The sequence below is a fragment of the Dreissena polymorpha genome, chromosome 4 (assembly GCF_020536995.1).
Source record: "Dreissena polymorpha isolate Duluth1 chromosome 4, UMN_Dpol_1.0, whole genome shotgun sequence".
In the NCBI taxonomy this organism is placed as follows: Eukaryota; Metazoa; Mollusca; class Bivalvia; order Myida; family Dreissenidae; genus Dreissena; species Dreissena polymorpha.
In genome coordinates, this window is record NC_068358.1 from 124,965,656 (window position 1) to 124,993,065 (window position 27,410).

The window sequence follows — 27,410 nt, forward strand, 5'->3', positions numbered from 1 at the left end:
GTATTTCATGAAGCTGCACATTTTGGGTGGTGAAAGGTCAAGGTCAAGGTCATCCTTCAAGGTCAGAGGTCAAATATATGTGGCCAAAATCGCTCATTTGATGAATACTTTTGCAATATTGAAGATAGCAACTTGATATTTGGCATGCATGTGTATCTCATGGAGCTGCACATTTTGAGTGTTGAAAGGTCAAGGTCATCCTTCAAGGTCAGAGGTCAAATATATGTGGCCCAAATCGCTTATTTTTTTAATACTTTTGCGATATTGAAGATAGCAACTTGATATTTGGCATGCATGTGTATATCATGGAGCTGCACATTTTGAGTGGTGAAAGGTCAAGGTCATTCTTCAATGTCAGAGGTCAAATATATGTGGCCCAAATCGCTTATTTTATGAATACTTTTGCGATATTGAAGATAGCAACTTGATATTTGGCATGCATGTGTATCTCATGGAGCTGCACATTTTGAGTGGTGAAAGGTCAAGGTCATCCTTCAAGGTCAAATATATGGGTCAAAATTGCGCATGTAATGTCACTTCTGCAATATTGAAGCTAGCAATTTTATATTTGAAATGCGTGTGTATCTCCAGGAGCTGCACATTTCGAGTGGTAAAGGGTCAAGGTCATCCTACAAGGTCAAACATCATATAGGGGGACATTGTGTTTCACAAGCACATCTTGTTTGTGCTATTTTCAAAGCTCTGTTTTACTCTAGGCATTCAGCAGCTCCTAACAATACGCACATCGAGGAAGTTCCAGATCTCCAGACTGACACCTGACATGGAGAACAAGCTTGTGTTCCTCACAACAAAGGTGAAGTTTGGTCAGCATAAACGCTATCAGGACTGGTTCCAGAGACAGGTAGGGTCAGTGGAGAGTTGAAGACTCGTTCATGTTATTTGTGAAATGAAGGCTAGTTCTGGAATTTGTAACATCTCCTACCTAGGATCTAGTCTGATAAATACATACATTGAAACTAAATTTTGGGATAAACACCTTGGAATGGGGATTGCAAAGCATTGGAGGTTTCAATCACAATACTTTTTGTCCCCTACCGGTTTCACAGGAGGGGTCTGCGCTCTGTCTGTCAGTCAGTCACACTTTTCTGGATCCTGCGATAACTTTTAAAGTTTTTAATATTTTTTCATGAAACTTTAAAAATGGATAGATGCCAATATGGACATAATGCACATCATTTCATTTTGTTCCTACGTCAAAAATTCTGGTTGCTATGGCAACACATAGACTAGAAATACAGCTGAAAATGGTGTTTTTTTCTGGATCCTGCGATGACTTATAAAGTTCTTCATATTTTTTCATGAATCTTAAAACCTGGATAGATGGCAATATGGACATTATGCAGGTCATTTCATTTTGTTCTTACGTCAAAATTTCTGGTTGCTATGGCAACAAATAGAGTAGAAATACTGATGAAAATGGTGTTTTTTTCTGGATCCTGCGATAACTTAAAAAGTTCTTCATATTTTTTCATGAAACTTGAAACATGGATAGATGGCAATATGGACAATATGCATGTCATTTCATTTTGTTCCTACGTCAAAAATGTTGGTTGCTATGGAAATAAATGGACTAGAAATACTGCTGAAAGTGGTGCTTTTTTCTGGATCCTGCGATAACTTTAAAAGTTCTTCATATATTTTCATGAAACTTGAAACATGGATAGATGGCAATATGGACATTATGCACGTCATTTCATTTTGTTCCTACGTCAAAAATTTTGGTTGCTATGGCAACAAATATAAAAAAAGAACAAAACATTCTGACAATGGTGGAATTTCTGACAATGGTGGAGCTGGTAATAGTCTTGTTCATCAAGATCAACTTTGTATACATGTATCAAAATAACTAGGCTGGATAAAATGCAGTTTCGTTGTATTATTATTTCTATATTTATTTAATAAGAAGAAAATGATTTTGGTAATAGATGCTTATTAAAAAGCAACAGGAATCACAAATTTCTAGCGGTGTGGCAATAACAGTTTCTCAAATGCATCAATTGTATCATAATCTTTCTGTCCATTGTTGTTTTGCAGTATTTGTCTACCCCGGAGAGTCAATCTCTGAGATGTGATCTCATTCGTTACATTTGCTGTGTGTTCCATCCATCCAACGAGTTGCTGTGCTCTGAGATCATACCACGTTGGGCGGTCATAGGCTGGTTGTTACAGACCTGCACAGTATGTAGCACTGAAAACTTACAAATTAAAAAAAAGTTAAATATGCAGATATTTATGAAGAAGAGGGGGTATATTGTTTTGGGCATGTCGGTCGGTCCGTCGGTCGGTCGGTCCGTCTACCAGATGGTTTCCGGACGATAACTCAAGAACGCTTATGCCTAGGATCATGAAACTTCATAGGTACATTAATCATGACTGGCAGATGGCCCCTATTGGTTTTCAGGTCTTTAGGTCAAAGGTCAAGGTCACAGTGACTCGCAATAGTAAAATGATTTCCGGATGATACTGTGAAACCATTTATTTTCAACAGCACAAAATTTCGTCATTTTTATAAAAATGACGATTTCGTCAGCACTTAAATTTTCCGATTTCTGATTTTGAATTTTAAAAAAATGCGTCAGTCACTATCCGATTTGTGTGTAATACATATTCGCGATCAATCGCAGTTGCGAAAAATCGTGGTACGAATGCGGGAACACACTTGAGAATCACTGCAGGAGGTGGGGCCTGTTTGTCACATGCCAATTAACTAGTCTTTTGTTATCAAGGGACAGTAATGGACCATCTTAATGTATGCCATTCACACGTTCATTGTTACGATTAGCGGACAAGTGGGATCGAATAACCGTTAACGAGTGTTTGTTACAACGAAGCCAATTGCCAATTAGTCTTAAAGCTGGACTGATATAAAAAAAAATGTCCATGTTGTGTTGATGAAACAATGTTGTTTCCTGTTTTTTTTTGCTCTCTAAATGAAATGAATTTTTTTTTTGGCAAGCAAATAAAACTAGTCACTTTTGTTTATTTTCTTTGGTATGTGTTCTAGTTGTTATGATTTTTATTAAAATGCTGTCAATACCGTTTTAAAACCGTTTGTGTTATACGAAAGAGGTTCCAGTTTGTTAAGTGGTTTTTTTTTCAAATTAAAATCCTTTTTTATTCTGATATCAACATTAAAATTATAAACTCTATGCGTGTGTTTGTTCTTAAAAAGTAAACTACCGGTATATAAATCAATAATGTCAATAATTTAAAAATAAATAAATTGATACATATAAAATAATAATAAGTGTGGTTAAACGCAAACAATCAAACAACAAACAGCAATTAAAATATTCTTTATTAATTTGTGATAAATACGCATGTTAATTGATCACACATCGTCATCTTTTCATTTGGTTTATTGTCTTTCATCGGCATTCGCTGCGTGATGGCTAATATGCAACACCCCTGAAAAACACAATGCACCTAATGGGTAATAAAGTTATAAACAATTAGCGCTAATTCATTACCATTCTACATAAACGAAGTCAACGCATTCGATACAGCTGTACTGCACACGCGTTTTAAAGAAGTGTAACGTATCAGTTAAGTACCTTGTGTAATCTACATCCCTTTGTGTAAAAACCGGATTAATCTTGATTACGAAACAGCAGTGAATGTGTGCATGGATTATGTTGGAATTTAATGCCTCATGTCTACGGTATAGTTTTAAAATATTGTTCAACTAAGTGTTTGTTTTTGTTCAAACATAGAGCATGATTGTTCGTTAGGATCTTAAATTCGCCGATCGGTCGACTGATGAAAGTTATGAAAATTAATGCCTGACGATTAATAATGGTTTCACAGTAACTCAAGAATGCTTACACCTAGGATCATGAAACTTCATAGGTACATTGATCATGACTGGAATAAGACCCCTATTGATTTTCAGGTCACTAGGTCAAAGGTCAAGGTCACAGTGACTCGAAATAGTAAAATGGTTTTCTGGATGATAACTCAAGAATGCTAAGGACTAGGATCATGAAACTTCATAGGTACATTGATCATAACTGGAATATGACCCCTATTGATTTTCAGGTCACTAGGTCAAAGGTCAAGGTCACAGTGACTCGAAATAGTAAAATGGTTTCTGGATGATAACTCAAGAATGCTTACGCCTAGGATCATGATACTTCATAGGAAGATTGATCATGACTGGCAGATGAACCCTATTGATTTTCAGGTCACTAGGTCAAAGGTCAAGGTCACAGTGACTCTAAACAGTAAAATGGTTTCCGGATGATAACTCTAGAATGCTTACGCCTAGGATCATGAAACTTCATAGGTACATTGATCATGACTGGCAGATGACCCCTATTGATTTTCAGTTCACAAGGTCAAAGGTCTAGGTCACAGTGACTCGAAATAGTAAAATGGTTTCCGGATGATAACTCAAGAATGCTTACACCTAGGATCATGAAACTTTATAGGTACATTAATCATGACTGGCAGATTACCCCTATTAATTTTCAGGTCACTAGGTCAAAGGTCAAGGTCACAGTGACTCGAAACAATAAAATGGTTTCCTGCTGATAACTCAAGAATAATTAGGCCTAGGATCATGAAATTTCATAGGTACATTGATCATGACTGGCAGATGAACCCTATTGATTTTCAGGTCATCAGGGGTGTGAAATTCCCCTCTCTAGACCGAATTTGCAACTTTAAGTTTTCGGGTTAATATGAGGCAACCCCATTTTCAGATCAGTCAGCCTTTCATTTCGTGTATGTGCTTGTTATTAGAATGTGCAGGTGCTTGAAACTTTATAATGTATTAATTATACTGTTGGTACTTGAGTAAAAATCCATGTGTGTGTGTGCTCAGGGGAAATATTAAGAATATTATTTATGATTATGTTTGTTTTTGCCACAACATATATGCTATAGTCTGGTTGAGTCGTGGGTAATTTTCATAAAGTTGTTACATCACAAATATTTTATAAATATATGACCATGAATCATTATGAAAATAATAATTAACCTTTCTTCTTTAAGATGTGTTGCTTTTTTCCAAATGTTTATCGTCTTTTATCATCAAAATAATCGACTGTGTTGATAGTGTCAAACTACCATCATGAAAATAATAAGCTTCCGGTTGATTCGTGGGTTCTGATTGGCTGCCAGAATTTCAAGATTTGCATACTATAAATAGCCTTTAAACTGACCTTGCAGGACAGGTTAATTTCTTGTGAAAATATGTCAACAGACGATGTAGCACGGTAAATACTTATAAATAAACGATTTTGTGTTACTTTGAAGCACTATATGAACAATACATAAATGAAGAAATATTTCATACCGACCTATCAAGTTATGATTAATTACACTATTTTCTTGTTTTTGATGCATTTTTGATCGGAAAAATTATAGACCGTGTCAAAACATTTTTCCGTAACGAACTGCATCATGTGTGAACATTCTATCGCGAGATTTCAGGCGATTTCTATACCCACAAATCAAACAGAACCCACGATTCAACCAGTAACAACCATAATAAAGCTTAATAATTGCTTTTTATTTGAAAAAAAAATTCTCAGTAGAGTTAACTGTGAGAACATGACTGCAAAGAAAGTAAGGGCGACCAGATTATGTCAGATGGTAGCCCTTACTTTTAACAAGTTTTTACACCAATGTGTCTTAGGTTTGTTTAAATGTACAATGAATAATATAGTTTACTATCTTGCATATGTGCTTTTGGATTAAAAGCAATTATCATTATTATATTTGGGCCGCGCTCTGTGAAAAGGGGGTTTAATGCATGTGTGTTAAGTGTCGTCCCAGATTAGCCTGTACAGTCCGTACAGGCTAATCAGGGACGACACTTTCCGCTTTTATGATATTTTTAGTTTCAAGAAAGTCTCTTCTTAGCAAAAATCAAGTTTATGCTGAAATTGTCATCCCTGATTAGCCTGTGCAGACTGCACAGGCTAATCTGGGACAACACTTTATGCACACGCATTAAACCCCCTTTTCACAGAGCACGGCTCATATATTCTCTTTCAGTCCAATGTTGCTGCATCAAATGCCAAGTTGTCCTTATTTTATGATTGGATCTTTTTTGATCCTGAAAAAGACAGTATAATGAATATTGGTAAGTGCTATTTGGCTTTGAAATATGATTTTTCCGCAGTTCTGACTTACTTTAATGTGTATTAATTTATAGTTATTAAAATTTTGGTACAGCTGACAATAGCATGTTATGCTTGGGTTTATATTGTAACTGGACGTTCCTGTCTATAACTCTTTTGTTGTCAACAGTTATTGAGCAAGTTTTAATGCAGTGTATTTGTTATTTGTGTACAGCTATATTTTCTAAAATGGGATGGATGTGTAGGTTCTAGTTGAGTTCTTTCACACAAGCTTTTCTGAAATGATTGTCAATGTGCTTCTAGTTAATTTATTGGTAAAAACAATAATGTTGTAAGTAGTTGGTAATGAGAAATGTTCAATATGTTTCTTTTTACACACTGTAAATAATGTTCATAAACAAGTGATTTCTATAATTAAACGATTAAAGAGAACAAATGCAAAATAATGTGTTTGTATACCTATATTATGAAGTTACATAACATGTTTAAATCTTATCTTTTCAGAACCGGCAATACTAGTTATGTTTTACTCAATGCGATCACATCCAGCTATAACTGCAACATTATTAGACTTTCTTTGTAGGGTAAGTTGGATTCTTTATTCATTTGACATCATATGCGTGCAAATAATCGAACATATTGATATCCATGTAAAATCTTGATAGAGCAGAAAACATTAAAATCTTAACCTTTTTTAACCAGGTTATGGGGACGATTGGCATCAAACTAGTGGCTTCTTAATAAATTTGGGCCGCTCTTTGTGAAAAGGGGGATAATGATCATAATGCATGTGCGTAAAGTGCCGTCCCAGATTAGCCTGTGCCGTCACTTTCCGCTTTTATGATATTTTTCTTTAAAGGAAAGTCTTTTCTTAGCAAAAATCAAGTTTAGGCGGAAAGTGTTGTCCCTGATTAGCCTGTGTGGACTGCACAGGCTAATCTGAGATTACACTTTACACACATGCATGAAATTCCCTTTTCACAGAGCATGGCCCATTTAGTTTCCATTGAAAGATGGGATGGATACTTTGGATATAGCAGCTTGCATGGATTCCTATTTTTATATTGTATTTGAGGTCAGGCGGGTCTATGGCAAGGTCACTGTAACTTAAAATATTAAAACATATCTGCTCAATTACTTGAGGTGGGATTAAGATATTGCAGTGAAGCTTCTTGTATAGGTAGCTATTACGCAGAATTAGCTTGAAATCACAGTTTGGGGCTTGAATCAAGGTCCAGATATTGTTACTAAAAATAGAAAAAAAACAACAACTTTAGTTTGGGTGGAGGTATTGCTCTGAAACTGTGTTGGTAGCTAACATGAAGAACTAACTTGGAATTACATTTGGGGTGAGTTGGTTTTAGGTCCATGTCACTGTTACGTGAAATTTTAAAAAAGGTTTTGGCTGAATAACTTGACTTTTGATAGAGTTATTGCATCAAAGTTTGTTGTGTAGAAAGCATACTTGCAGACCTAGCTTGTGATTGCATTTAAGTCTATCTGGGTAGAGACCACTGTTTTGTCTTGTCAACAACTCAAGTTTTTATGGTGACATTGGTCTGAAAGTTTATGTTGGTCGTAACCATGAAGGCCTAGCTTTGGTTGCCAATTGTGGCCAATTTTCTCAATGTCAAGGTTACTACAAAAACAAAACTTGTTCCAACTCAATAATTTAAGTTTGCATGGAGAAATTGTTTTGATATTTTGTTTGAAGGTAGCTTAAGTGCAGACTTAGTTAGGGATAACACATTTCTTAGTGTATAACAATAACATAAGATTTCTACAGAAATGCTGTATCAATTACTTCAATGTCATTCATATAAGTAAGAATTGATCTATAATATACAGTTCATGTATGCACTTGAATTTGGCATCTTATAGATGCTACAAAAGTGGCATGCATGTTTAGTTCATTTTCCAACATGTGTAACTAATTATACCCTCTTTACAGGAATCAGGCCGTACTGCTTTGCAAATGTTAGTCTATATGTTTGTCTGTCAGTATGTCTGTAGACCAAAAATGCCCCAGGCAATCACTGCATTTTTATGTCCCCTACCACTATAGTGGGGGACATATTTTTTTTGCCCTGTCTGTTGGTTTGTGTGTTTGTTTGTTTGTTTGCTTGCGCCAACTTTAACATTTGCAATAACTTTTGCAATATTGAAGATAGCAACTTGATATTTGGCATGCATGTGTATCTCATGAAGCTGCACATTTTGAGTGGTGAAAGGTCAAGGTCATCCTTCAAGGTCGAAGGTCAAATATATAGCTTCAAAGCGGTGCAAAAGGGGACATAGTGTTTCTGACAAACACATTTCTTGTTTTAAAATGCCTTGAAAAGAAATTCCAAATATATTACTGAGGTGCACTAATAACCAAAAGTAAACAAAAGTGCTTCATTTTATTGATTATCTTTTCAGATGTGAACAGCTTTCTGTGAGGTCATACTTTATTATCAGACAGTTTTTTGTTATGCCCCCGGTAGGGTGGCATATAGCAGTTGAACGGAGATGATTTCTATACCTGCCAAATGATAAATAGAAATTTTATTTCAATGCAGCGCAGTAGGGGGCATTGTTTTTCTGACAAACACATCTCTTGTTGTTACATGCTATAGCTTTAGTTATATTTTTAGATCATGAACAACTTCTGTTCGACACATACTGAACAAGTGAGATCGGGAATACACAAATCTTTGAAGACCATACTAGAAAAGCGTGTCTTACCGTAAGTCATTATTTGATACAAAAGTGCTTTTACTCTTGTCAATAGTTTTAAGATTATGTGAAAGCTTTAATTTATCTATAATAGTTTTTAACCCAACATCAACTCAAGAATGGGGAGCATACATGGTATCTATATCTTGGAATCTGGCAGTCATGCAACATTTTATGCTATGGAGGGGTAAAATAAAATTAAAAGCATATATGTCTTTCTTCAATATTTATGGCGTTATTACCATACAATTGATGTTCTTTTGCCTAGTAGAATTTCATAGGTAAAGACGAAATTTATTATAAAATTAAAAAAAATGAACAGAGGAAGCACAGTGAACAAGAACCATAACTCTGAACAGAAATATGGCCTTGGTTTAATTTTGTGTACAAAGTAATAATTCCAGCAGTATTAAATAAATTTGAATAAATAAATTACTTATTTGATTGCTTTTTGTCACCATTGCCTTTTTAGCTCACCTGTCACGAATTGACATGGTGAGCTTATGTGACCGTGTGATGTCAGGCGTCCGTTGTGTGTGCGTGCATGTGTCCGTCAACAATGATTTGTAGACAGTAGAGGTCACAGTTTTCATCCAATCTTTATGAAATTCGGGCAGAATGTTTATCTTGATGAAATCTGGGTTGGGATTGTATTTCGGTCATCTGGGGTCAAAAACTAGGTCACTAGGTCAAATAATAGAAAAACCTCGTGTAGACAATAGAGGTCACAGTTTTCATCCAATCTTTATGAAATTTGGTCAGAATGTTTATCGTGATAATCTGGGTTGGGTATGTATTTGGGTCATCTGGGGTCAAAAACTAGGTCACTAGGTCAAATAATAGAAAAACCTTGTAAATACTTGTTTAAACAATAGAGGTCACAGTTTTCATCCAATCTTTATGAAATTTGGTCAGAATGTTTATCTTGATGAAATCTGGGTTGGGAATGTATTTGGGTCATCTAGTGTCAGAAACTAGGTCACTATGTCAAATAATAGAAAAACATTGTGTAGACAATAGAGGTCACAGTTTTCATCCAATCTTAATGAAATTTGATCAGAATGTTTATCTTGATGAAATCTGGGTTGGGATTGTATTTGGGTCATCTGGGGTCAAAAACTAGGTCATTAGGTCAAATAATAGAAAAACCTTGTGTAGACAATAGAGGTCACAGTTTTCATCAAATTTTCATGAAATTTGGTCAGAATGTTAATATTGATGAAATCTGGGTTGGGATTGAATTTGGGTCATCTGGGGTCAAAAACTGATCTTAATGAAATATGGTCAGAATGTTTATCCTGATAATAACTGATTTTGAATTGTTACAGGGCTTTCCCTGCCGTTCGCCAGATTGGCCAATGGCGAAAATTTAGCAAATTCAGCAAATAAAATAATTGTTTGGCGAAAATGTCGGCGAACGATTTTTTTCATGACAAATGCCGTCCCAGATAATAAACTCTTTCAGCTGTAGACTGTGCTTCAATACATCGCCGTGTTATTGACCCGAAAAATTGATACGCAGTCGGCATTAACACCGGTCAGAACCGGTCATCGAAACAAAGGAAGATGACTGGTGTGAAAACAAAACAATGGTGTATTTGTACACCTTATCGGCTTAAAAAAACAATTACATCTGATCAAAGATTAAAGATTGCTGCCAATTTCAATCAATTTGAGTAAAAGCCGTTGGCGAATTATCAACTTAGTCACACAATGAACGTAAGTAAAAAAGTTAATAATTGATTTTAATTTTGAGAGGTTTGTAATGTTTGAAATGATTAAAGGCTAAATGTGTTACAATTGTGAATGACAATAGATGAACGGGTATAAAACCCTTGACATTTTCGGCGAAAGTGTAAGAAATTGCGACTGCCATTAAGGGGACCATAGGCAATAAGCGTCCTTTGAACTCTGACGAATCTAATGACACGGTCTAACAAAAAATCAAATCTGATAATAGATCATTTAAAGATGTTTGGCTTTCGGAATTCAAGTGGTAAGACTATAATGCAAAGTAAAAAACGTAAAAAATGTATTGCAAAATATGCATAAAGTTTCAAAAATCAAATTCATTCACTTTGGGTGTAGTATGTTGAAAAAAGACAACATTTCAAAACACGAAAAATCAAAAGGTAATAAAAAAGAATGGCAATCAATATTAAAATGAATATACATGAACAATTTTTATATAATTCATAATATATTAAAAATATCAATAATATTTTGTTATGTTCATAATTAATATATATTGACACTTTTCAAAATGAGCTTTTTGTTTTGAAATTTAGCATACCGGTATTTAATTTTGTTTCTTTCAGATCACAAAGAGGCCTCACAAGCTTGAAGTCTGAAGACATCAATGACAAATGCGCAGGCTGCAGCAATATCCTAAAGCGAAGCGGCTGTAGTGTCAGCTATGCCAAATTTGTACTTTGCTGCACAACATACTCTCGCATCATCGCTGGTTCCAGACCTGAACAGATTGTTTGTCTTGCAGGTAAAAAAATAAATAAAACATCTTTAAAACAAATTTGATTTGTTTTAAATTGATTGATGACAAAATTTGATTTTGTTTAAGTTTGCTACAAATATTAAGCAAAATATACTTGAAATCATTAATTATATTTTCAGGATGCAAATTTGTATTAATATATTTTCAGGGTGCAACCCAGCTCAATGACCTTCGTGTTGACAGCTACACGTCATATGAACACAGCTCCAGTGTGTCAGAATTTCAAAACTGTATGGCAGACGTTCTGAGGAGTGATCTTCTCCAGAAGATACAGACATCATGCAAGTACAGTATCATGATCGATGAGAGTACAGACATTTCAGTAAAGCAAAATTTAGTGACCTATGTTAGACTTTTGGAAACTGATGAGTTTGGAATAGCTGAACTTCAAAGAGCAAATGCAGAGAGCATATATGACAATGTAGTTAATTTGCTTAGTAGAAAGGGAATTTACATTCAACATCTCTCATAAATTCTATTAAAATTGAAAACTTGGAGAACTTGTTGATTTTGTCCATTGAAAGCCCACCAATGGAAAAGTTTGATTTCAAACGTGCTTTCAAGATTTGGGCTGGATTGAAGTTGAGGCGGATTATGGCCTTCTGCTAAAATGTATGTTCAGGATATCATGTGCTCATGTTATGTAAATTTATCACGTGCTTATTTTATGAACATATGCTTGAGTTATGATGTGTGTATAACTATAAATGTTTTGTTGTACTGTTGTTTTTTTGTTATGCACACATGATGTGGATTATGCTACGTTAGCGTTACCGATCGCCGAAATCGCCATTTGCGATTACAATTCCTAGCTGGCGATTACAAATAAGATTTTCATGAAATGGGCGATTGAAAAACAAAAGATCTAATGCTTTACAAATGCACACTCTAAATGCCTGTTTTCAGGCCGTATAAATCGCTAAGATTACACAGATAACACCCTTACCGGAAAGGTCCCAGGGGATAATGACGACCGCCTAGGTCGATAATCCACATGGCCAATGTCTTAATTTGTCACGCTTTATTCTGCAAACAGACTTTTTGAACATTTGGGTTACATGGCGATTTACGTGATAACTGAATCACTGAAGCGTGCCGTGTAATGACCTATGCTATAGATGTTACGATTCAACGTTATCGAATCGACTAGTACGGAATTGTCATTTAATCAGATGGGCGGAGTTATGGCATTGACATGGCCACTATAAACTCATTTCCCAAGACACAACGATTTTGATTGGCTAAAAAAGTAGATAAGAGTAACTTCCCTTTACTTATATGTTATGTTAATTTATCATATGATTATTTTATGAACATGTGCTTGAGTTATGATGTATGTACTTCTATAAATGGTTTGTTGTAAACTGTTTATTTTTGTTATGCACACATGATGATTATAGTAATAAACATATTAAAGCTTTGTTTTGTAGTTTCTTCTTTTACACCCCTTAGCCTAGACTTACAACAGGTGGTTCCTAATGCTTTGCTAAAAGATTGGCTACAGTTTCTAAAATTTGGCTACAAAAAATTACATTTGGCTAAAACGTTGGCTATAGGAATTTTTGGGCCAGGGGGAGCCCTGATCATATATGGGTCATCTGGGGTCAAAAATTAAGTCACCGGGCCAATGCTAGTAAAACCTTGTGTAGATAAAAGAGGTCACAGTTTTCATCATGTCTTAATGAAATTTTGTCAGAATGTATTAATTAATGAAATCTGGCTTGGGATTGTATATGGGCTGATAGAATTTAAGTGGATTTTGCAAGGTTAGTCAGGTGAGCGATTCAGGGCCATCATGGCCCTCTTGTTATAATGTTTTTTTTCGTTTCAGATCATTGCAACCATTGTTTGAAAACCCCAAACTTGATAAAGAGTTGCGCGCTTTGGTGCAATTGAACTTTACTGAGTTTATATCAACAGATGGTAAGAATATTTCATCGCAATGGCAGAGGAATAATGATATTGTATGAATCATTTTTATGCCCCCCTTCGAAGAAGAGGGGGTATATTGCTTTGCTCATGTCGGTCGGTCGGTCGGTCTGTCGGTCCGTCCACCAGGTGGTTGTCAGACGATAACTCAAGAACGCTTGGGCCTAGGATCATGAAACTTCATAGGTACATTGATCATGACTTGCAGATGACCCCTATTGATTTTGAGGTCACTAGGTCAGAGGTCAAGGTCACAGTGACCAGAAATAGTAAAATGGTTTTTGAATGATAACTCAAGAACGCATATGCCTAGGATCATGAAACTTCATGGGTAGATTGATCATGACTTGCAGATGACCCCTATTGATTTTGAGGTCACTAGGTCAAAGGTCAAGGTCACGGTGACCCGAAATAGTAAAATGGTTTCCGGATGATAACTCAAAAAGGCATACCCCTAGGATCATGAAACTTCATGGGTAGATTGATCATGACTTGCAGATGACCCCTATTGATTTTGAGGTCACTGGGTCAAAGGTCAAGGTCACGGTGACCGGAAATAGTAAAATGGTTTTCGGATGATAACTCAAGAACGCATATGCCTAGGATCATGAAACTTCATAGGTAGATTGATCATGACTTGCAGATGACCCCTATTGATTTTGAGGTCACAAGGTCAAAGGTCAATGTCACGGTGACCAGAAATAGTAAAATGATTTTCGGATGATAACTCAAGAACGTTTTTGCCTAGGATCATGACACTTCATAGGTACATTGATCGTGACTCGCAGATGACCCCTATTGATTTTCAGGTCACTAGGTCAAAGGTCAAGGTCACAGTGACAAAAATCGTATTCACACAATGGCTGCCACTACAACGGACAGCCCATATGGGGGGCATGCATGTTTTACAAACAGCCCTTGTTGTTTTTTGAGTTGAGATCATTGTTGATTTCCTTGGAATCTTTGCAGCTTTTAACCCTTTACCACTTAGATATGTATTTTGACGCATTTGTTATACCTTAGAAATAAACATTTATTTAAAGACTTCTCACTAGATTCAAACCTTAAAGGCTTCATTTCCAACCCTTAGATACTGATAGGCAGCAAACAGCATAAAACCTGAACATACTGCAAGTTATGCTGTTTGCACATAGCCATTTTCACTTAGCCTCTGAGTGGGAAAGTGTTAACAGGGTCTATTTCCTATGCTAACTCATTCGAGTATATATGTTTCAACAAAACATATGACTGCCCTACTGGAGTCAGAGGAACACAGAGAATGGTCATTGAAATAATTTACTGACCGATTCCCACGCAGATTATGTCACCTATTGGGATTTGAACTTAAACAAACCATAGATTACAGTCAAATGCTTTACAACCTGAGCTAACTTGTCAGACTATAATCTACTTGCATCTTTACTGCAAAGGATACTTATGTATTGGCAAAGAACCTAAACTGAAACAAGTAACAATAGTCTTAACGGGACTGGTCCACAGTTTGATAAATTGTAATAATCGTTTTTGATTTGCAAATGTTCGTTATAGTTATGTTATTTGCAAGGAAACAGTAATACTGCACATTGAACAGTCTCTAAAATATTAATTGTATGCATCTTTTGATGATTTAAAAACCTGAAAACTATAAAGCGTTACAAACCCAAAACTCTCGGTTCTTCCCAGAAAAAGAAGGATTGTGTCTCTATATGAAACACTTAAGGCTTTTGATTCAATCAAGCTTAAATAAATTAGTTAATCAGAATTCTGTTATTGTTTTCAGCTCCTTTAAAGGCTGAAGACGAGGATGGGATGAACAAGGAGATGACAGGTCTAGATATGGACGAGGAAACAAACCACTTTACTGTGGAAAACAACCTCTCAGATGCTGCTTTCTCAGATGACGAAGATGATGTGGTTGACAGTGAGTTTTTTTCACTCGAATTTGACATTTGACAGGGAGGATATTGGAGTCAATCTCTTGGTCTGTATGTTGATCTGTCAGTTTGCATAAAATGTAACATGTTTGTGGAGCAAATTACTTCAACATTTCTCAGGTAATTAAGTTGAAGCCTCAAATAAATCATGACCATGAAGCATGCATATGCGCAATACTTGTAATGCCCAATAATTCACACATTCATGAGTTATTTGCCCTTGAATATAGGTAAGAGGCGTTGTGGGGTATTATGTTTATTGTCAGTGTGTCTCTAAACTTTGAAACACTGTGTTCTTGGAATATTTTAGAATCTAGAATGGTGTATCTAGAATTTAGTGTCCAAAAAACATAGAGGAATTACTGTATTGTTAATTATGACTGTGGTGTAGAATTTCTCAACAAAGAAGACTTAACGGACAGTGTTAAATGTTACTTTTTCTGCAAAAGTGACATTTAGGTAAAAATGAAAGCTAAGAAGATTTTTTTTTAATTACAGGAAACAACCATGAAGAACGTGGTTTTCATCCCATACGAGATCCTCACCGCTACCAGTCTATTGATATCACTGAGCATTTGCAGCAGTTGGATGGAGATATAAGAGATTATGCCATGCAGTTGCAGGAAGAGAGGTAAATTAGTGTGGTACTGGTCTTTCCTGACATTTCTCTTTGATGCAATTATTTGGAATTAAATTACGTGGAAACATATGACAGGAATGTCACAGATATGTGGGTAGCTAGGTATCCATGGATTGTGCAAAATACATTTATAGCAGTCAACACATACAATTTTTTCGGTCTATAGTCCTTCTATAGTTTATAGACTCTGGACCAGGAACAATTTTAAAGCCCAATTTATTGCTTTTTAGCCCAAAATACAAAAATCATCAAATCTTATCAGCAGGTGGTTTAAAAAAATATATTTTGAAAACAATATGTAAGTATTCATAAAAGGTATCCTGTATGAGTTTGTTTTAATTTTATTGATTTTAAGCATATATATTTTAATTCTAAATACAGGGTAAAGATTGGTTTTATTGTACTGCTCAGTTACAAAGTAAAGGGGGGTATTCTGTAATCACTATGAAGGTCTGTCCGTTGATGCACACAAACTTGCCCACTGGAGTTCCCCTTTACTATCCAACATGCAACATTCAAACTTCCAGGCATTGTGTCTTATGAGTTGAAGTCTCGCAAGACTTGTGTTTCTACATTAAACATTCCAAAAGTTATGCCCCTTTTTCAACTTAGACTTTCTGTAACATCATGCTTCATATTAAAATATTGTGATAAATTTTAGTTCGGGTGAATAAACAAATATACATGTATATGGGCTGTGTTCTCTGAAAAGGGGGTTTAATACATGTGCGTAAAGTGTCGTCCCAGATTACCGTGTGCACAGGCTAACTAGGGACAGCACTTTCTGCCTAAACTTGATTTATTTCTAAGAAGAAACTTTCTTTAAACGAAAAATATCATTAAAGCCAAGGTGTTGTCCCTGATTAGCCTGTTCAGACTGCTGGGACGACACTTTACACACATGCATTAAAACCCTTTTTCACAGAACAAAGCTCATATGAATTTGTGTGTGTGTTATACATCAGGAGCCAAGAAGACCAGTGTGAGAGTATGGATCACCTGATGCAGTCGTTTGTCCATGAGGCTGAGGAATACGATGGTGACATGGTCGCTGTACTGGCGTTGTGCCTTTGTCAGATACTCATTGAAGAGTTCAACAACAATATCTTTCCTGAAGAAGTAGATGACGAGTAAGTTTGTAAATTACAGTCGAAACTGACCTAACGGCCACCTGAATTTACCGGTCACCTGCAGACAACGGTCAGTCTGGAATCCCCCTGACGAAAAACACTATATTACATTTGAATTTAACGGCCACCTGTCCATAATGGCCAACTGCCACTTTATTCCACTACGAAATTCATGTTTGACCTGAAATCAACGATCACGCGTCAGTCGTCTCGAGTCGCGAAAATTAAAAACACAGCACATCATTTGTCCGTCTATTATGCGGTTAAAGCGTCTGATAGCAGTAATTGTCTTTGATATTATAAAAGCGGCCCGCTGCGAGTAAACAAATAATAAGGTGTTCAGACGGTTTGTTTTCCGGGGATAATTGTGGGAGTATCTTCGAAAGAAAATATATCAGAGTTTGTGACACGTTTAAAGTAATTATTGCTAATTAAATGACCGCTAATTAGTACATTGTTCTTACAACATTGAGTATCGATTTGAAAATAGCATTTTCGGATCATTCTTTAAAAGATCTTTCTAGCGTACACAACACTTTTAAAAGCAATTGGAATGATAAATCACGGAATAACAATGAGTGGTTGACGTAAGTTTCTCACATTAGAGGAGCGAGTCAAGTGTTTGAAACTGTTTGAATCTGGAAAAAGTTTGCGTGTAATAGCAAGTGAGCTATGCTTTTTGTGTGATGTTTGCGTACGAATAATTTTGAACAAACTTTTTGCGTCTTTTTCATTGAATTAGAACGGTACAATTACACCGTACTATCGGTTTATGACAGCGAATCCGCTTTTTAGACTTGTACGGACGTGACGTCAACGGCACGTGACAAGCTTTATTTACTGAATGAACGAGATGCATGTGTAAACAATTATACCAGTGTTGATAAAGTCATTGCTTTAGTTTAACTAAATGAAATTAAACCAATCTATAAGATACTATTCTGTATTATTCAATGTACACACATAAGTTATTTCTGTTATTATGCTTAGTTAACGGCAATGAGCCTTTGTTTTACACTGTATGCAAATGAATGGGTGGGGTAAAGACGTAGCAATACTAACAACTGACAAACCATCTTGAAAATGTGATCCAAATTCAACGGTCACTTTGGTCATTTCCCTTGACTGACCGCTGTTCTCAGGTTTGACTGTACTTATTTTTATGTTTTACATGAAAGCTTTAATCAGATTTTGACTTTTGATCTCATAATTGTAATAATAAATACAATTATTTAAAGGTATATTGGTATAATTAATAACAATACAGGTAAAGCTTGACTTTTGTTATGAACCACTCTTTGTTGACAGTCTCAGTGAATATTTTTCAAATGACTTGTGAATGACTGAATGAAGGACTCAACAGAGTTTCGAGAATGGTTCGTAATGCAATATATGAATGTCATGATCAACCAAAAAATTAAAACAGTTACAACTATTTATAACCTAAAATCACCCAAACAGTGTTTCATAAAAGGTTACATATATTTTAATCATATCAGGTGTAGAATAAGATATTCTCTTTTCATTTATTTATTTCACTTTTTAATGAAACTGAGAAATTATTGGCATACTGTTGGGTGGATACTTATTGCTCACGTTAAAATTATTGATAAAGTAAAAATAGTGCATAAATTCAGTTTTACAGACAGAAACATGCATTACAACAAGTACCATTTGTGTTGGTGAAGTATTTTACTTGCCCTCTCGAAATATATAGAGAATATTTGTTTATTTTATGTCTTAAATTTATATCATTAGTTGAAAGCGAGAAAATTAAACCCAGAAGTATGTACATTTTCCCCTTTCCAATCGAGGATTTTATAATTGTTTCGGGAAAACTTCTTCAAACGTCTTTTTATTGAGTATGTTAAAATTTAACACAAGTATTGTGCACTGTCATTGATGTAAGAGTTTATCTTACTTTTTTATATTTTACTTCTTACAAAATATAATAAAGAGATCATGTATGGAATGCTTTTCTGTGGTTTGTAAGGAAATATCAGTGACTTCAAAACAATAATTCTATGTTTGAAATAGTGACAAATTACAGTGAAAATTATCAATAATTGTTTTGGTGTGAAATGATATTGTTTTTTTGGATGTCATGACATGGTAACAAAATAAATTATTTTTTTCTTGGCAAAGCACTAATTAAAAAGAAAAAGTCTTGTATTTTGGTAGATTCTCGATTTGTATTCAGCGATGATCATTGAAAATATATATTAATCTCTCTTTTCATTCGTGAATTAAAATTGATAATCTAGCAAAACCAACAAATATCTTCTATATTATTTTCAGATCTCTGGAGGAGTCCATAGGGACGCCACTGTTTGTGATGCTGAGATTTCTCAGTGCCACGCCAGAGGAGTCCCCCTCTCGGGCCCCACTATTTCAACTCCTGGGGGAAATGTACATGAAGCAGCCTAGAATCGGTTACCTCCTGCTGTATTTCTTGAAAATTGGGTAGGTGAATGCTGTACAAGACTTGGTGAGCTTATGTGATAGCTGAGCTTATTGTATTTGTACTTCCTGACAGGACTTGTATATAGACATTGGGAAATAGATGTGATTGTGTAGTCCCATAATTATTTGTATGGTAGAAAATGTGATTGCATAGTCTTATAATTCTTTGTATGGGTGAAACGCACATACAGAGGAACATTGAAATAGATATGGAGTAGATCTTTTTTGGTTTGCAAACCACTAATCCTTTTAGTCCTTATTTTTTTCCTTCTTAAGTTTATTTAAAATCTGATGTTTAATTTGAACTCTGCTATTTAGAATCATCACTATTTATTTTGTGCACATTTCTGTGTAAGTTGTTCTATAGTGATGTTTGGCTAGGCAAATGTCTTTTTGTTGTTTGATGAACTTCATACTTCTATCTGCACCATTTGTTAATTTTATTTATGTTTGTGTGTTATTTGTTTGATGCTCTTTATTTCAGAATATGTATAGGGTAAAACATATTTCTACAATAAAACTGCAGTTTTCTAACCATTGCACACCATTTAAGTTGCATTTTGTTAAGGGTGTTTTTGGATGATTTGTTTTAATGCTCACTTTAGCCACTAAAGATTATGTTGTCTGTGGATATCCACCATCCATTATTAACAAGTAACAAGTAACTTCATTTGAACTTAACTTCTGAAACTGCTTGTTGGATTTGACCAAACAGGAGAGGACAGTTGTTTACTTAAAAGTTCTGTAAATGTCTTCAAGTAGGTTCCAGTCAAATTGTATTGCTGCTCCAAAACATATCTCGGAGGATTCTAATATGACTTAAAGTTATATACCCCTATGGCATAAAGTATCAAATTTGAATTGTATTCATGCTCACATATACAGCACACAAACACTAACAATTGTTATCTTATCTGAGTAGTAAGTTTGTATGCCCCCGAAGGAGGGCATATATTGATCGCACTGTCCGTCCGTCCTTCTGTCCGTCTGTCTGTCACACTTTGCGTTTAGGTTTCGAAAAATGCTCATAACTTCAATGTCGCTTCAGATGTAACCTTCATTTTTGGTATGCATGTGTATATGGACAAGGCCTTTCTATCCGCACACAAATTTTGACCCCTTTGCCTATGAACTTAGGATCCGCGTTGAGGTTTCGAAATCTGCGTTTAGGTTTCGAAAAATGCTCATAACTTCCATCCAAGCATTTATGGGGGGCATATGTCATCCTATGGAGATAGCTCTTTTTTTTGTCTGTTTTAGTGCATATGACCTTACCAGCAATTATTATAAACCTTAATTATATACATTACATTTCTCAGACTTTTTTCTACAATTTCCAGTCAATCTTAACAAAAATTTGTTTTTTTATGATTTTTTTTAGATCGAAATATTACGTTTATCTCCCATACAGCTTGATAAATTGAGCCTTAGTAAATGTTATATCGAAAACACTTTTATTCTCAATTTTGGAGCATTTGTTAGCAAAACAACAAAAATACTAATATCCCAATTTATAAAAAGCAACACAATATTTTTAAAATCCAAAGGGACTTTGCCCAATGCCCAAAATAGTGAAAAAAACACTGTAGAGAGGGCCTATCTTTTTAAGCTCAGTCTATGTCCGAGGCCTGTCATGCTACGTGTGAAGTAAATTTTTAGCTGGTTACCACTCTATAGAGGCCACATTATTAATCCAATGTCTATGAAACTTTGTTAGTAAGCTTATCTTGACACTAAACTTTGAATCAGTGTCAATGGTTTCCAAAACAAGGTATCCAGGCCAAATCTCAGAAAACTCTTGTGACTACTCTAGAACTGTTCAAGAATCTTGTTCAGAATTTTTATCTTTAAAATATCTAAGTCGTGATTGAATCTAGGTCACATGGAAATGAAAAGTAGGTCACCAAGTCAAATCTTATAAAAAATCTGGTGAGCACTCTTGAAGCCATATGTATAATAGTCTATCAGCCAGATGGGTTGGGGTGTACCACTCAGGGGGAAAAACAACAACTATCTTACTTGATTGTATACTCAATATAAAGAAACAAAATGTGTGATAACAATCTCAGTTGGGCAGCTATAAGTTATTATTGAGCTGTTTCTATGGCAACCGTCAGGCTTTGACTAAATTCTAAATAGCTCGTTAAGCTAGTATAATTCTCAAATATTTCTTCAAAATTGGTTCTAGAAAAAAAGGTTTGGTGTTAAAATGAAGATTATGATTATTACCTAGTATGACCTTCAGTTAAATATACAAATTAGTGCATTTGCATATCTATGAATATTAATGAGTTTGCAAGAAAAGTTCCTAAAAACTAGTGAGCCTCCAAAATAGTAGGGTCAATATATGAAGAAAAAAATACCTTCAACCACCAAAAAATTGCAACAAAAGGTAAACTGAACCTGGTAGGGTAGAAGCTTCTTTAAAACATATCAAAAGTTTATCACAATCGGACCTCTGCATAGTTGTTTTTTCAAGATGGCCGCCAAGATGGCCGCCAAAACCTATTAATGATCACAACTATGTAACTATACAATCAAATTTGATGAATTTGGTGTCTATTCCTAAGTTATAAGGGGCAAAGAACACATAAAGATCATCAGACATTGTTTAAGTGTACAATTGTACTCACAAATCCAACATGGCGTCGAAAATGGCCGCCAAAATGGCCACCAAAACCTATAAATGATCATAACTATGTAAATTTCCACTCAAATTTGATTATTTTGATAGCTATATATGGGTTTCAAGGGGCAAAGAACACATTTAGATCATCATACATTGTATAAGTTTATTATATTACACCCTAATCCGAAATGGCGTCCAAAATGGCCGCCAAGATATCCACCAAAACCTATTAATGATCATAACTATGTAACTATCCACTTAACTTGAATGGCTTTGGTGTCTATACCTACGTTTCAAGGGGCAAAGAACACATAAAGATCATCAGACATTGTTTAAGTTAACAAGAGTACACACAAATCCAACATGGCGTCTAAAATGGCGGCCAAGATGGCCGCCCAAACCTATTAATGATCAAAACTATGTGAATATCCACTCAAATTTGATTATTTTGGTGGATAGACATAGGTTTCAAGGGGCAAAGAACGAAAGATTATCAGACATTGGCTAATTTTTACTATATTACACACAAATCCAACATGGCGTCCAAAATGTCCGCCAAGATGGCCACCAAAACCTATTAATGATCATAACTATGTAACTATCCACTCAGATTAGATGATTTTGTTGTCTATACCGAGGTTTCGAGGGGTAAAGAACACATTTCGATTGTCAGACATAGTTTAAGTTTATTATGTTACACAGAAATCTCACATGGCGTTCAATGACACAAAACGAAGGACCACAAGTCCATTACTTTTGACGTGACGCTTGTTATGTGAAACGCCGTAGTTTGGACCTGCCGCAATTTCTGGCTTTTGATAAGAGGATCGATATATTTCAGCTTCAGGCAACACTGAATTGGCAGGAAATGATGCGTATCTTGCATCAGCAAAGCCAGTACCCTGGGCTGTTGTCAGTCAAATTCTTGCCTATGATTAATATGTACAATGGGGACAAAGCATGCATTCTGTCAACATAAGTCTTAGTTTGCAACCTTGCTACAACCATCAAACCATTGTAACGTTTGACCAACTCTTGTATTGGAAAGCTGCCGAAATCATCATTGATGTGTATACACAGCCAGCTTTCAGAAGAAATGACCAAGGAAGATCCAGACATTCAGATGCTGCTGGATCATGCCAAGGATTTGTACTTTTGAGGGGCAAAACGACGCCTGCAGATATGTTATGCGATTTTGATCAAACTCGAGAGGGCTACAGAGAAGTAGAAACATGAAATTGCCCAGACCTCAAAGACAAGCATAGTATTGCTGAATTATTAGCTTATGATTACTAATTCAAGGGTGTTAATTAAAGCATATTGTACTGGGTGTTGGTTAATGCATTAGGCAGTGCCCAATTTGCTATCCATCTTTGCTGCTGCTGCATACATTACCTGCAATCTGCGTATTACTACATATATCTGCAGCAAATAAGCAACCTAGAGGAAACGCACCCGGAGGCTTATCAGAAGTTCGGTATTGGTTTTCACGTTGTTTGTAGGAGCCATCAGTGATGGGCTTGGCTAGGACTTGATCTTGTTATTGAGCAAACATTGATGATGTTTTTATAGAGCACATGATTGTGGTCTAACTCGCAGCAGTGGAATGACTGAGGAAATGCAAACCCCTTGGACCCTATCTGCAACATCCGAGCACAACAGTGCGATGCAGGATTACACAGACCTGACCGATACTATAAGTCCACAACACAAAAACTCAACTGAAGTGTGCATCAAAGGGGATTCTTCTGATCTAGAGAAAATGCAGACACAGATAACAACCTGATCACCATACACAGCTGACCCTCAGAAACATGGTCATTGGGATAGTGGCTGGGTCACATGTGAATGTTCATGCAATTGAGACGGTTGGATAAACCATCATAAGAGATATCATAGGAAAGTCGGTCTTTGCTTATAAATTCACGAGAAAATACAGAGGCAAATCTCTTTTGTTTAAACCTATTTATTTTAGCTCGATTGCAACGAAAGCCTAAGGATTATATAAACGCTCTCGAGTCCGTTTCCTGGGCCTAGAACCAGTACTTGGTGTCTTTGGGGGAGATCTAAAGAACGCTTTCACGGTGGGGATTGAACCCGTGACCTCCCGGGCGCTAGGCGGACACTATATCCATTACACCACGGCGACCTTCCAAATGTCTTTGGAAATGATTGGCTGTTAAGATCGCTTCTGACAGTGCTTTTGAACCTGCTCATCTGTTCCAGCGTTTTCTGGTGGTGTCAAAATATGTAGATCCTTCCCTTGCAGATGTTTGTCTTATGAACTGAGATCCCATCCTGCTGCCTTCTTTGAAGCCAAGAACATACTTTGTACAGCAGATAAGCCTCAGATCGCTCAGGCAATTTGAGAGTATGCTGTAGACACATCATGTGAGGCTGTGATGAACTGTATTCATGAAACAGATGCATGATGGTGGCACTTTGCTGCATCGTTGACCATGGAGAAGGGCGACTCATATAACGCAATAACCGAGTCTTATGTAGATTCAGTGAAAGGCATTACGGACAAGTGACAGTGGGGTTCGATGGCTATGAAGACGGTGATTATAACAAAGATAAAACGCACCGCAAACGTGAATCATATTGTGAGTTTCAGCAATGAAACAGAATGCTCGTGTAAAAAGGGAATACTTTTTGTCTCATGACAGAAACAAGGTCGGCATGATTGCTCTGATCAGCACAACTCTGACTAAAATGGGATGCTATGTTGTTCTGTCTTCAGGGGATGCAGACGTTCAAATTGTTAAATACAGTATAACGATCCCGTCTTAGCACCACCACGTTGGTGGGCGAGGATACAGATTTGCTCATCTTGGTCCTGCATTACTCCGAAAGGGACAATAAGATCATCTACTTCCGCTTTTATGTAAATAAGTAGTTAAAGGAACGCAAAGTGTATAATATTAACCTTTTGAAAGAACTCATGCTTATTCAGGCTGTAATTAATCTTCAATGATTTTCAGCAACGGTAAAAAATCAAGTCTACAGAAGTTAGTAAAACCTGATCCTATCATGAAGTCATGTGCTGGTTCATTCGCTCTTACATATGTCGTAAATTGGATTTTATCATTATTCAACTCCTTAGTGATAACCTCAATTTGATTAAAGTGTTTCTTGTCTCCTAAACTATGGTATTTTACATAACAACCATAACGTTTGAGTAACGAGTCATGGACTCGTGGTCCTTTGTATTGTGTTGATGGCCATTTTGGACGCCGTTTTGGATTTCTGTGTAACATAATTAGCTTACATTTTGTCTGATGATATAAATGTGATATTTATGTGTTGTTTGCTCTCTGAAACCTGGGTATATTCACCACATTCATCAAATTTGAGTGGATAGTTACATAGTTATATTTAATAATCAAAAATATGTTTTGGCGGCCATCTTGGCGGCCATTTTGGACGCTGTGTTGGATTTGTGTGTAATATAATTAACTTAGACAATGTCTGATGATCTTAATGTGTTCTTTGCCCCCTGAAACCTATGTATAGACACCAAAATCGTCAAATTTGAGTGGATAGTAACATAGTAATCATCATTTTATAGGTTTTGGCGAACATCTTTGCGGCCATCTTGGCGGCCATTTAGGACGCCATGTTAAATTTTTGTGTAACATAATTAACTTACACTTTGTCTAATGATATTAATGTGTTATTTGCCCCCTGAAACCTGGGTATAGACACCAAATTCATCAAATTTAAGTTGATAGTTACATAGTTATGATCATAAATTGGTTTTGGCGGCCATCTTAGTGGCCATTTTCGACGCCATGTTGAATTTGTGTGTACTAAATTAAACTTAATCAATTTCTGATGATCATTTTGTGTTCTTTGCCCCTTGAAATCTACGTATAGACACCAAATTCATCAAATTTGATTGGATAATAACATAGTTATGATCATAAATAGGTATTGGCGGCCATCTTGAAAAAAACAACTTTCCGGAGGTCGGAATGTGGTAAACTTTTAATATGTTTTAAAGGACCTTCTACCCTACCAGGATCAGTTAAAGTACGTTTTGTAGCAATTTTTGGGGGTGTCAAAGTGTATATTTACCCTACTTCGGTTCAATTTCTCCTAGACAATTTATGAAAATTAAGCTGATTGAGGCCCTATCTTCAAAGGAGAAAAAAATACCAAAAACTGCCAGTACCAGACTGTTATCAACCATTTTCATATGCTACTGGCATGCATCTTCCAAGATATATAGGTGTAGTTTTGCCCCCCTTACTGGTACACCCCACCTCAATTTTGGGTACTTGGTTGAAGGACTATAACCTAGTCTTCATGAAACTTGTACATAGTGTTTATTTTCACAATTTTAGGCAGAGTTGAAATCTGGGTCACATTGGGTCAAGAAACAAGGTCACAATGTTGAATCTTAGAAAAACATTGTTACTGTTCAAAAGGTCCAATTTATTATTCTATCTTTATGTTATTTGGTATGAATGTATATCTTAACAATATCTAGGCTGACTTCGATTCAGGGTCACATGTGTCAAAAACTAGGTTGCTAGGTCGAATCATAGAAAACCTTGTTAACTTTCTAGTAACCACTTTTATTAATCTTGATCAAACTTGGTCAGAATGATGATGTTTACAATATTCAGGTCATGTTCACATAAGTGTAAATTGAGGTCAAAAACTAGGTCATGAGGTCAAGTCTTTGACAATTGTTTAACTTGAACTCAGGTGAGAGATAAAGGACCGTCAAGTCTGTATAGTTATTAAGAGAATCTAGTGTTTGTATACATGTATACCTGTTGATGTGTCAATCTTCATTCTTACTTGAAACAAACTATCCAGCAATTTCATCATTGTAATATGTGAAAAAAGTCAATCAAACAATCTGTCAGGCCTCTTTAAGCTAACGTAGTAAACCTAATCTAATAAAAATAAGAATATGTTTGAGAAAAGGGATTAACCCTTTGCATGCTGGGAAATTTGTCGTCTGCAAAAATGTCGTCTGCTTAATTTCTAAAATTAGCATTTTCTTCGTGTTTTTTTTTCAAAGAATACTATAAGAATAGCAAACAGTTTGGATCCTGATGAGACGCCACGTTCTGTGGCGTCTCATCTGGATCCAAACTGTTTGCAAAGACTTTCAAAATTCAGTTCCAGCACTGAAAGAGTTAATGTTTCTACACTTGACTCATCTAGGAAAATCAATGACGAGAGGATGCAGACCTACCGGGACTTTGTGAAGAGCCTTGAGAGCCACTACACACTGGAGTCATGCCTTGTAGCGGACATGAAGATATGTGAAGAGGACGACATTCGTTTGTTCACATTCTTACTACCTGATATCTATTCTCAGGTAC

The 27,410-nt window shown here is 35.8% G+C and overlaps 1 protein-coding gene across 3 annotated transcripts in view; it reads left to right on the forward strand.

Moving 5' to 3' along the window:
* Nucleotides 1-27,410, forward strand: part of LOC127875908 (integrator complex subunit 3-like) — a 48,887-nt gene that overhangs the window by 5,990 nt on the left and 15,487 nt on the right. For all 3 annotated transcript variants that reach the window (XM_052420659.1, XM_052420657.1, XM_052420658.1), the window contains exons 9-19: nt 717-862; nt 2,056-2,199; nt 6,025-6,112; nt 6,615-6,694; nt 8,747-8,838; nt 13,172-13,263; nt 15,050-15,190; nt 15,702-15,834; nt 16,809-16,973; nt 19,272-19,436; nt 27,250-27,406. In XM_052420659.1, coding sequence (XP_052276619.1) covers nt 717-862; nt 2,056-2,199; nt 6,025-6,112; nt 6,615-6,694; nt 8,747-8,838; nt 13,172-13,263; nt 15,050-15,190; nt 15,702-15,834; nt 16,809-16,973; nt 19,272-19,436; nt 27,250-27,406 — 1,403 coding nt within the window. The remainder of the gene's footprint in view (nt 1-716; nt 863-2,055; nt 2,200-6,024; nt 6,113-6,614; nt 6,695-8,746; nt 8,839-13,171; nt 13,264-15,049; nt 15,191-15,701; nt 15,835-16,808; nt 16,974-19,271; nt 19,437-27,249; nt 27,407-27,410) is intronic.